At 31.6% G+C, this 13,376-nt stretch overlaps 1 protein-coding gene across 1 annotated transcript; it reads right to left on the bottom strand.

Annotated features, from left to right (window-relative positions):
• Positions 1 to 1,058: 1,058 nt before the first annotated feature.
• LOC124543650 lies at positions 1,059 to 2,331 on the bottom strand. The gene has a single exon (XM_047121910.1). It carries the CDS (start codon positions 2,139 to 2,141, stop codon positions 1,356 to 1,358), a length of 786 nt encoding a protein of 261 aa, XP_046977866.1. The 5' UTR covers positions 2,142 to 2,331; the 3' UTR covers positions 1,059 to 1,355.
• Between the last annotated feature and the right edge of the window lie 11,045 nt (positions 2,332 to 13,376).

The following is a 13,376-nucleotide window of genomic DNA, read 5'->3' as shown; positions in this document are numbered from 1 at the left end:
CTGAAAGGGGAAGAATATGCATGTTACACGCTTCGCAAACAGATACAAGCTTATGAGCTCTGCTGTCATCCTTCAGTAGACATGTGTTGAAGTCGCCCATTAATATGGTGTGACCATAATTTGGGACAAATGTTTCTACAAGGGCTTCGAAAGAGGAAAAGAAATTCGTTAATATAGAGGGACTGTAAAAAACGCCAAGTAAAATTTTTGTCTGGCTTAGAGAAACTTCTACTAGTAAGTGTTCAGCCGAATCAACAGGAGGTGGCTGACATGACGAACTTACAATTTTAAAAGGAATGTAGGATCTAAGATAGATCGCCACACCACCACCAGTCCTGTTGCTTCGATCATTACGAAGTAGACGGTAAACAGGGCTTAAGCCATGATTCCGATACTAAAATCGCATGAATATCACGGGACTCAAAAGAGGCAAGCATGTCAGGATAATGGGCTGGAATACTTTGGGCATTTATGTGTAATACGTTAAGATTTTTCACACATTCAGAAAAGAGAGAATTAAGATTGGCGTTAAGAGGAAGGGAAGAAATAGCACTTTGAAGACTTAAGTCACTCAATGACTCATCACCCGAAGATACCGAAAGAAAAGTATCACTAAGAATACTACAATTTGAAGACATTGTAATTATAAATATATAACAATAAAATAAAATAAAAAATAAAAGTTAGAATAATTAAAATATGTATGTATATAAAAAAAAAAACTAATAATAATAATAATAATTTTAAAAATTAACTTAAACGTAAAACTAGTTTACTTAATTTACTGTTACTGTGCCCGATATCCACCGGCGGCATGAAAGAGACCAAAAGTATAACAAAACGTAGTTCAAAAATAATTGTTTACAAAATAAAAGTTGTAAAAGTAAAAAGAAAAAAAAAATCAAGAATAACAATTAAAAATGAATCAAATGGTGTTTTTGTACCTTATTGGTTTAGTTAGAACATATCTTAAGAATAATTGATAAACATAAGAGGTAAAACTAAAGTATAATAAACAAAGTTCAACATATGATAATATTAAATCCTGAGCTAAGTAAAAAAATAACATTATAATTAAACAAAGCAATATATCTACGAGGCCTGCGGCGGTAATAAGAAATATTAGATAAACAGTTGCAAATAAGACGTGTAAAAGTGAACCCGCGTCGCTCGTTGATAATGCGATTACTATTGCAAATAATCAAACATCAACCTTAGTGATATAGTCGCAGTGTTGATTTTTTAAAAAGTAAAGTAAAACGAAGGATTGATACACTGTTTTAACATTAATAGCTAGGAAGTTAATCAATATGAGACTTATAACAAAGATTACACAAGTGAAAGGTTAAATGTAACTATTTTCTGTAGGGCTTTCTGGGCCTAACACTTGGTTTCGGGGTAATCGAAGCCACTGAGGTCTGCTTCCGTACTCCCACCTGCGTGAAGGATGCCGGTTCGGCTGACACGGCGTCACCTGCACTGTTGACGCTGCCAACCACCTCCGGAATAGCGTTCACTTCAGCCACTGTGACGACACGATGGTGCTTACCGTCAGGACCGACCACAATAACACAGCCGTCTTTCGTCCAGCTGCGTGATACCCCGAACCGTTTACGTGCCGCAACAAATGCTTCGTGCCGGCCCTTCGTCAGAAATTCGGATAATGTGATACCGCTGCCCTTTAATTTGGATTTGCCGTACCATATCTTGTTGCGGAGCCCCTGATCAAAGAATTTAACACAGATGGCACGATGCTTGTCACTATTATTTGAACGGCCCAAGCGATGGCACCTCTTAATATTGCTGACTGTGACTTCTGCCAAGGATAGCCGCTCATTCAATATCTTGCACACAATCTCAGCTGGGTCTTCATTGTTGACCTGGGGCACACCGTGAAAAAGCAAGATGTTTCTTCTGGATCGAACTTCCATGTCCTCTTGCTGCCTGGAGAGAATCTGAAGCTGCACCTGCAAGTTCTCCAGCGCCGTCATCACAAAAGTTCTGAATGCACTAAATTGCGCATTTATATTAGATGACGGACTAGCTGCAGGAATAGATGCCCGAACTTCCCTCTGGAACTCATTCATTTGAGCTGTGAACATGGTAGCTAGCTGCTCGATCGATTTCTGGAGCTGATCCATTATACTTGTTCCAAAAATTAGTGGTAGTGATGTGGCAAATATTTCATATAAGTTATTTAATTAGAATTGTGTTAAAACAATTATTTATACTTGAAGCCGGTGGATATTTGAACTCACAGGTACATTTTATTTATTATTAAACTAGTAAATTAAATATTAAATATTATTTAAAAACGAGACTGTTTTTTAATGTGTGTACTCTATCGCGCCTACCCACGGAAGTGAAGATTACATTTCATAGTAAAAATACGATGAATAAAAAAGCTAATTTATTTAAATATTTCAAACTAGTCAATGAGAGTTTCGTAAATTGATAGTATTATGTATAACTTATCCCACAAATGGTGGGAAGAAATCGATATAATCTTTTTTAGATCAATTATTTTATTGCTAAACTGTTATGAAGTTGCAATATAAGATGAAACTTAATTTCAATAATATAACATATATTATTGAAATTAAGTTTCATCTTATTACTTATTTTATGTACCTAATTACTTTTTATGTAACAGTTATACATTTGGCTACACTGTCGTGCCATTTCGAATAATTTTTAACTCCCAAATTTTATAAGAAGTTATATAAAGACCCTTAAATGTAATTTGCTATTTTTTTCTTCTACTTTAGCAGATGAAAATAGCTTTTACCGCTTATATGTTTTGATATCAAACAGACATATCATCACTTGACCGTTGGTAGTCGTTATTAAAATTACTTGAAACTATAAAAATAGAAAACATGTAGAATACATATTTCTATTTATCAAGGAAAAACTAATGAAATGTAATGTTATATATAGCTCATCTTTTATGGCTTAATGCTCACATATTATAGTTTTAAATAAAAATCCTAATAGCTTTTAAATCCCTTCGGAACTAAAGAAGATACTATGTTTACGTCATGAAAAAGAGTCATTTGTGCAGCAGTACAATAAAATTGGTTTAAACCGGTTTATTGTTGTCGGTTAGATTGATCTCGTCGAATACAAACGCTGAATACAAATTGCCTTTGAATAATCAAGATTCCCCAGGCGTTACTACGCTTCACGCAATAGTAGGCAGCGCTGTTCTATAAAATCACACCTTGTAACTCACTCGTGAAATGATGAAAACTGATTTTAATACTTGTGTCCTTAAAGTATGCAACCTTTTACAATTGTGCGCCGCAGTTTCTAATATGTTTCCATAGAATAGAATAGTTCTACAGGGCTTTATAGTCGACACGTGACAGATGCAGAGGAAATGAGTTGGATACGACTTTGTACTTACATACGTACAGTGTGTACTAAATAACATATAGTAATAACGACAACTAAATAATAAAGATATAATGTAAACTAATACAGATTGGGATGTTTCAGCATAATAATATGAGATATTTTAGAGAATACATCTATACTAATATCGTAAATATGAAAGTAACTATCTATCGGTCTGTCTATCTGCCTTTCTTTCACGACTAAACCAACGAACGTAGTTTGAAGAAATTTGTTACGAAGCAAGCTTGAACCTCCTAAAACTGGACCGAATCTGCGAGCGTCAACTAGTAGTTAAAAGATAAATGAAATGCCATGTTAACTTTCAAGAGAGCTAATTTAAGATACAGACTCTAGAAATACAGAGTAGGTTTTAATTAATTGCCTCCACACCAAAACATATTTAAAATTTTATTCGATTTCACTGAAGATTATACCAGCTTATTTGTATTTCTATCTAAATTCATTGAATGTAAATTGTACATAATCGCAATATATGTAGTTGTGTGTAGTTAATACCAAACATTGTGTTCCAATTTGAATCCTAATAAAATTTTAGGCTGCGGTTAATAGAGTGTGACGTGGTTTTGACATGCCTTGTTAAATTACATTACCATATTAAAACGCCGAATTGTTAAACACGACGCCTATTGGCTATTGAAATATGATGTGAACTAAACCAATGGCTTGAATGTAAATGTATCTGATTTACATGTTCAATAGAATAATTAATGAAATAATGTTGTGAGTGTGAGTGAATGAAGTAATATTAAGTTTGTGTTATTAGTGTAAGAAAATACTAATTGTATGGAGTATAATATGTGTGGAACTTTGTATGAATTTCACAACGCTAGGGTCCTCACCACTAGACGATCACGGCCACAAGCTCGAGCCTCGAGCATTTCGAGTCGAGAATGCCCAGTGGTAAGACCACGTGCATCTTAACTGATGATTAAGGTTTCAAAATCAAAATAAAAAAAAACTTTATTGAAGTAGGCTTTTACAAGCACTTTTGAATTGTCATTTTACAATTAAGTGAAGCTACCACCGGTTCGGAAAATAGATTCTACCGAGTAAAACCAGCAAGAAGTTCAATAGCTACTATTTTTCAACATTTAAAAATACATAGTCATGTTAGTTAAATACAAATGTGTATAACACATCCCGCCTGTAAGTCAGCAATATTAGCTCCACGGCGAGTTATTAATATGCCTTCTTTAGCAATATATTGTTTACAAAATATTCCAATTTATGAATCGGCAATATTAAAAATATCTGGGAAATTTTAATATAGAATGGAGTCAGAAACTTGGTCCTATGCGCTAAACCTTACGACTCGTGCATAATGCACAATACAATGATTAATTAATCAATTATCACTGATTCTATTAAAGTAATCAATGTTATGTGAATATATAATTATATTTACAACAATATTATGATTATTGTAAATATGTCGTATGACGCAACTTAAATTAATTTCTTGTATTGAAAAATTTTAGTTACTTCAAATGTTTATAAATGTGTGTAAGTTAACGGGAGTCAGAAAGTTGGCAACTATATAAAGCAGAGATTTTATTATATTTTTACTAAAATGTATAATTAATAATATGCTTTGCGGTCGAAATCTGTGATCTGAGATACGAAGAGCAAAGATTAATTGTCGAAATACGCAAATATAAGCCCAAAATAAAGTTGGAGTCAGTTGGGCAACCAAACAAAAGATATCAGGAATCTCGGGCAAAATACGTTACGAAGCACCGCAAGATGTGTATCCTGCTGACTATTGTCCTTTTCACCTTTTCTGGTCAAATCCTACCTTGAGTAAAATCTTCATTCGCAGTTTTACTCATAAATTAAACAAAATGATTTTTGCTATATTGGTGCTGATCCAAAGCGTACGCCTTTAGTTAAGATACATTTGTTCCAGCCTCTGAACCGCAAATCTATCTATGTAATAGATATAGATATATTATAATATACTTGTTATTTCGTTGACAGAATCTTTCGCCATAATTTCTCCTCCTCGCTAGATTGGAGATTTGTCTACGCATACTTTCAGACCAAATTTATTTCGACAAAATCTAGATGGCTCCATTTGTTTAAGGAGCTTATTTATACGAAAATGTTTAGTGTAGTTCGTTGAAATTTGACTCTTAGTTTAGTGGTTAGAATGTTTAATACTCCATATATTTAATCTATACTTATAATAAATCTGTAGGCTGGTCAATTCTGTACATGGAATATTTTTCCAAAATAACTATCAGAGGTTGAAAAGGGGTCGATACTGATGGCAAAAATGCAATCAGTAAATTTTTTGTCTGTCTGTCTGTCCGTATAACCGTTATAGGAACAAAAAGTACTCGACGGATTTTAACGAAACTTGGTACAGTCAATTATCTTTCATACTCCTGAGCTGGTTATAGTATACTTTTCATCACGCTACAGTCAATAGGAGCAGAGCAGTGAAGGAAAATATCGGGAAAACGGGAAAAATTACTCCATATTTTAAGCTTCTGTCGCGTGTACAACCTTAATGGCTAAAGCTACATAGAAATTGTGTATTACGGAAATGTTATCCTTAAAATTATATAAAAAATATCCCATGACAGCCTTTGTCTATCTTTTATGGTTGACTCATAATAACACATGTCACTCCCAATAGCTTAGTAGTTCGAAGCTTTCTGATGATATTTGTCTATTCCTGCGTTTATAACACTCTCAATCATACCAAATTAAAAAAAGTTAACAATATTAACTATTCCATAAAAAAGAAGCATATAAATCGGTATAGAAACACCAAAGTTATACTTGAAATACGCTACTAATAAAGCTATCGCACGTGAATACTAAATCTATACCTACTACTATATAAATCTATAGAGTTTGACTGTACACTTATTTTTGTCGTAATTTCGACAATTACGACAATTTTCAAAAACTTTCCAATTACATATATTTTTGACAATTTTGTCTGTCTATATGTTCTGCTTTAACTCAAGAGCAGATGCACCGATCTTTATAAAAATTGGAATACAGGAAGAACATGTGTTTGTATGTATGTCATCAATAAACTCAGAAACTATTTGATCGATCATTAAGATTAAATGAATAAAGAGAATTTGCTATCCCCATTGATGTAACCTGCCACCAGGTAGCGCTGCGATATAAATATATCTACACCGTTCAACCGATTGTCATGAAAATGAGTACGTACAAGTATTTTTTTCAAGGAGAAAGTGATTATTTCATCCGTATCATTAAATATATCCAACAGATGGCCCTTACGAGCATCACGATGCATTTTTATACCGATCAACCGATAAGTATAAAATATGAAATAAAAAATGCAAATCATTGATCATCATTGAATCAAATAATTTATGTAAATAGAAACCACCATGCCATTGAAGAAACAAAAGATCGGAACATCAACAATATATGCGCAGCGTCATCCAAAAGAGCTACGCAAACAACACTCCAACAAGAAATATGTATAGAGGCAAATAGAATCCGAATTTCTACTTTGAGAGCTGCCAAAACAGTCAACGTAATGATCAAGTTCCAGATCTTCGAACAAGCATCTTCATCAAGAGATACTGAAAAACCTGACAAGCGAGCCCAACGACTGGATGATCAACAATTAAAACAGACTAAGTCAAGACGTAGAACCAATCTCAATAAACCCCGATATGATCATTGGTTCAATGAATATAGTACGCCCATATTGTCACGCTATGATGTTTAAAATAAACTGCTGGTATAGTGCTACTCCACTGGCAAAATGTATTTACCACAACTGGTTGAACCACCAGAACCTCTTTTTATCTACGTTACGGGAACTACTGAGGAGTCTGAATATTTCCTCCAGCATATTAGAAATTACAATTCTTGCTTTGAAATGATATCATTTGGAGCAACAAATATTGTACAATAAAATAATTTCGCGTCTACGTTTAAAGTGCATCATATGATTGGTTTACTTCTTCCAGTATATAAATAAAATCTCAAGTTCCTGGACATTTATTCCATGGACAACGTACAAAAAGATTGATCTTCGATGCATGTTCATTACTCTATCAATCATCGCTAAATTTACGATTATGCTTTATGAAAATACATGTTTAGTTAAAGATTTTAAAACTGCTCTATAAGGTGAAACAACAAATGATTCAAAGTCATTATCAATGCAGAAAGAACGCCATTGAAAGCAGAACATGAAAGGCGTTATAATGCTACCATAGCTCCTGAAATCACAGCTGTAGTTGTCGGTACAAAAACAATCAAGGTGTCGCTGAAACACATCAATCGTATGACAATTATAACGATTATCCAATTATGTTTATGCGAGCAGAAGATAGATATCATCTCGGACTGTATCAAAATATTCTCACGACAGGCTCTGTGACATCGAAGAATTAGTTGTATGGATTTTTTTGCGTATCGTATAATGATTAGAGATAATCAATCTAACCACATTCTGAAGTGTCGTCAACTATTTTAACAATTCATTGTTGACATGTACGCTATGGTCGAGAACGAACGATTAAACTACGTTGGATACAACAAATCAAAACTCTCAGCCAAAGAGTACATTTATTTACGAGATACAATATCGAATGATAAAGTAGCTGCTGATATTAGACAAAGATCTTTGTACAGTGGAAGTCCAAAACATATGCACGAATATGCTCAGGATGCTTTGACGTACGTTCGCAAGTATTGACAAGGTTGTAAATATAATAACATCGATATTCGATAGAACCGGATAAAAAAGAGGACGTGTTGGATTGATGCAAACTTTTACAGACTATAGAAATTTAATTAAAAATTTCATCGCACCTATATAACATCGTTAAAATTTATGAGTGTTATGACCAATCTGCAGCCTATCGAGAACATCATTGGAGAAGATGACATAGATGACGAATATTAATTTTTTTTTTTTTTTAAGAATTTGATTAGATTTCGCATGTTTTTTCTCTTTATTTATTTCTTTATTATTTGTACGTTGTCGATGATCAGTAATTAGTTACAAAATTAAAAATTCAATTTTTTTTTTGTGCGACTACTGCCCAGCGAAGCGGGCGGGTATAGCTAGTAATATATATAAGCGAAGTGGAAAACGCTAATTAGCATAAAATAACTGATCTAAACCAGAACGTGACATGAAATGTGAGAGTAATTATTTATTTTTATTACACGTCCCTTTGTGGCTGTGGTAAACCCGTCTGGGTAAGTACTATTCGCTCAATAGATATATGCATATTATGTTGTATATTCCGCGGAGCAACTAAATTTAGTATTATTGTGTTCCAGATTGATGGATGCTTTAACCAGTGAACCAAAGGCACCTTGGGCTAAACCTTAACGTCTTAGCTATAAACGTTTGTGGCGCATCAGCATTGTATGGAACGATTAACATTTCTTATAGCGCCAATGTATGGCTTATGACCCTTTTCCATAAGGAGGCTTATTTACCAGTCCGACAAATTTATATATCAAATGATTGTACCGTAAGTTAATTTTGTGCAACTTATTTATTATCGACAAATAAACAGTTCTCCCGATAGATATTATGTTACTACCCGTTACCGTGAATGATTATTACGAATAAAACAATATTCGTTTAACGAAAATCCCCTTACTTGGCTCTCGCGACACGAGTTAAGGGATTGATTGATTAAACCACACTGCCGACGCATAAATACTGGGATTTATTATGTGGATTTTTTGGAGAATTTGCGTAACTGGTTTTGCTCTACTATACAAGATTAATTATTAAGGTATATATTTATTATAATTAATTTTAGAATAATCTGCTTTATTTTATGACAATTTACTTAATTAATATTGATTTTCATATATTATATTATTAACAAACATTATGGTAATTATATTATTGAAACTGAAAACATTCACGAAAATTGTTTGAATAAGCTGACGACTTTTGATAAATTATGTTTGCTTATTAGACGTAATTATTTGGTATAAGTTCTTCTTTACGAGTATTTGTATTGGGTAGGCGGACTGGTAAATAGACCTGACGGTAAATAATTACAAAGTTATGAATAAAAGAAAAGTTCAATTATAGAATGTTAATAGTACATATTTCGTACACAGTATGTTTAAATAGAAGAAAGTGGCTCCCAATCCGGCTTCGCAGGAATACTCACATCCTTCAACTTCTGTACTATATCCTGTTCAACCCGTCTTCTCCTTCATATCTAAAAGAACGTTTTCAATTTCTTAGTTATTCACACCGCCATAATCTTCGTTCTGAAGAGAATTTGGTGCTAAAAATACCTCCCCATACAACGTCTTTTTATAGTGACTCATTTACAGTCCAGTTAATTCGTCTTTAGAACTCTCTTCCACTAGAAGCAAGACGTGCACCAACTATTACTTCTTTTAAAAATATGATAAAAGAGCACTATCTTGCTTCATAAAGAAATACTGCAATTAAATATTTTATTTATTATGTAAGTATCTATAGTATGTAGATGTATATATTTATAATGTGTATGTTTATTATATTATTATACATTTATGGAATATTTATTTATGTATCGTATATATATATATGAATATATATATATATATATATATATATATATATATATATATATATATATATATATATCTATTGTATCTATTTTTTATGTATTAAATAATTTGTACACCCCTACCATCCTATCTCTCTCCTCTACCAAAGGTTGCCTGGAAGAGATCGCTGTTTTAGCGATAAGGCCGCCTATTGTACATTTTTCTTTTCTTTGTTTTTGTTTTACTCTTATTATTTTTGGTGTGCAATAAAGAGAATATAAATAAATAAATAAAGTGAAAACGTAAAGAAAAATTATATACTTACTTGACTGAACGTATGATTAAGGGAATTGCTTGGAATAATTCGGCGGTCGTGAACGCAATTAGCTAAGACTTTTTTTAATTTTTAGTATATATATTAACAAATATTAAACAAGTATATTATAAAACAAAAATACGAGGAAAACAAACAAAAAAGCACATTACAAAATTATTATACAATAATTATTATTATTATATGTAAAGTAAGTATAATATAAACTTTTGCAAAAAACAGGAAATTTCTATACCTGTAATCAAAATGCTCTTTACGTAAACATGATGAAATCGATGGGTCCTACGTACATGGGCCAATGCAACAATTTTAGCATTTTCACTTTTTTGTCTCAAATGCTTCCTTTTAGTCTATTTAACAAGTTGCATTAACACAAAATACACATTTATAGGCGCAAATGCTATTTTTTGTTGCTGTAAAAGAGCCAATGTGACATAATTTTAAACGTATAAAGGCAAAACGATAATTTGAGACTTTTACGCGGGGAAATCCCGCGTGTTAATTTACTTCAACGGCCGATCAGTCATTTAAGCGCTTCTACGTCGCACGGAAAGATGTCGTGCTGTAATAACAATTTACCAATGTTTTAGTGAATATTATGTTTTATAAGATATAATTCAGTATAACATGACGTCCAAAAATTATTCTAAATACAGTATAAGTAGGAATTTAGTAAATTTAGCTATTGGTAATGTAAATAATAGTGACTCGAGTGAGCAACTAGGTTATAAAAACGATGAAAATAAACACATGATCTTTGTAATTATTTTATTGTTTTATAGTATTATCATGTGTTAATTGATTTTTATGTAATTGAATTTTTTTCAAAAGTTAGATAACGACACAAGAATTGAAATTTTTACTAAGTTTTGGGAAATCAGTGATCATTCAAGACAGTACGATTTTATTAGTAACTATGTTGTTAAAATTAGTATTAGAAATAAAAAAGAACAATTACAGATGGTGAATCTCGGAAATCATTTACATACATTTATCATTTACCTTATATTCAAAACCATCAAAAATCTAAGTTAATTGTTTGTAAACAAATGTTTTTAAATACTCTTAGCTGTGTACCCAAGATGATTAGAACCGCAATAGCTAAATCAAGTGTGACCCGTAGCTTTGCTTTAGTAGAAAATAGAGGTAGGCATAGTCACCATAAAACATCTATAGACCCAGATATGATCAAAAGTATTTGTGATCGCGTGAACTCATTCGAACCGGTTGATTCAGACTATTGTCGTAAGGAAAGTAATAAACTTTATTTCGACGGATCATTAAGTTTTACGCGAATGTTTAATTTATATAAAGAGTGGTTTGATTAATTTAAGTATGGTAGCAAATGCGAGTCATTAAGATAGTATAGAGATGTGGTCAATAAAAATATCAATCTGTCATTTCACAAACCCAAACAGGATTAATGTCATGTCTGTCTATCTTATAAAAACAATCCAATAACACCGGACATACAACAAAACTTTGAAAATCACATCAAGAATAAAAAAAAAGTCTAGATCTTTAAAACAGAACAATAAACATAAAGCACAAAATAATCCTAAAATATCTTGTGCTACATTTGATTTACAGAAAATGTAACTGGCTCCTAGTGGTGAAATTAGCTTAATTTATTATTGTAAGCTATTGAAAGTTCATAATTTATCTGTGTATGATATTGGACATTTGGTTGGTACCTGTTATTTGTGAAATGAACAAATAGCCATGAAGGGCTCAAACGAGATAGCTAGCTGTATTTACGATATTATTAAACTTAAGACTGAAGAGCGCTGTGATGACCTTAGATTTTGGTCAGATAATTGTATTAATCAAAATAGAAATAGGATAATGTTTTTTATGTATCTCTACGCAGCTAAACATCTTAGTATCAATATTAAACATACTTTTCTTGAAAAAGGATATACACAGAACGAGGGTGATTCCATACATGCCACAATTGAGAAAGCTTCAAGGTATAAGAATATTTATACACCATCTGAGTGGAGTTCATTAATAAGATGGGCAAAAGTGAAAGGAACTCCTTATAATGTTATAGATGTATCTCAAAACATGATTTTTGACTTTAAAAAGATGCAACATTGAATTAACATCTAATATTAATTAAATGTTGATTATTACTGATAATGATGACAACGAGTGATTTTGTTTTGTTTTTAAAGGTTTATTTTCTGCATTTAGGGATTTTTTTAATAAAGACTTTATTACTTTTTCCTCAGGCCGTGCAATTTTAACTAATATGAAAAAAAAAAATTATATAAGTTTTTTGATTCCAAAGTGATTTTGAAAAGGTTTTTACATTTAGTATCGTTTAAAAAATATAAAGAGAGATGTTAATTTTTTTTATTTTTGTGGTCTAACTGAGGGTTAATAATTTTACAACACTGAATGAAATAACGTATAAGTGTAAATGTGAATTATATCATAAAGTTATTACAAAATAATTATCAATATAAGTTGTCTATTTATTTTAAATATATTTCTATAAATTTGAATACATTAAAACATTTAAAATACGCGTTCTTTTAAAAAATTTTTTGGCAAGTAAATCGACCAAAGTGACTCATCGGCCTTTTTATTATTATTTTTACAGTATATTACTAAACAAAAAAGTCACGTATATAGTCATATCTACATTAACTAAAAATCTAATAATATATAAATAAATCAAACTAGGTAAAACAGTTAACAATCGGTGTCCTAATATGTGTGCAAAATTTCAGCAATATAAGTTGAAGCATGTAAAAATTATATATAATTGAAACTTTGAGAGCGTCTACTGAAAAGTTATCAATTTTCATATTGGCCGTTGTACATAGGACCCATCGAAATCAATATAATTATATTATAATTATAAAACACATATATTATACTTATAGCATCTTTTTCTGGTTTACCAACAACTTAATGTATTTGTACACATCAATGATAGTTTCAAAAAATATAAACGAGTGAAACAAAATAATGAGCTAATTGTAATATATAAATTAACTAAAATTAACAGCTAAATACAAGAATCATAAAAATTAACTAACATAAAAAGGTATAGCTATAACAAAATTGGAGAGAATATTTTAACGCGTCA

Source organism: Vanessa cardui, chromosome 3 (genome assembly GCF_905220365.1).
Source record: "Vanessa cardui chromosome 3, ilVanCard2.1, whole genome shotgun sequence".
NCBI classification, from domain to species: Eukaryota; Metazoa; Arthropoda; class Insecta; order Lepidoptera; family Nymphalidae; genus Vanessa; species Vanessa cardui.
This window is presented reverse-complemented; position numbering and strand designations above follow the sequence as displayed.

Excerpts from the sequence above, each read along its gene's own strand:
- LOC124543650 (XM_047121910.1), bottom strand. The coding sequence starts at position 2,141 with ATGGATCAGCTCCAGAAATCGATCGAGCAGCTAGCTACCATGTTCACA.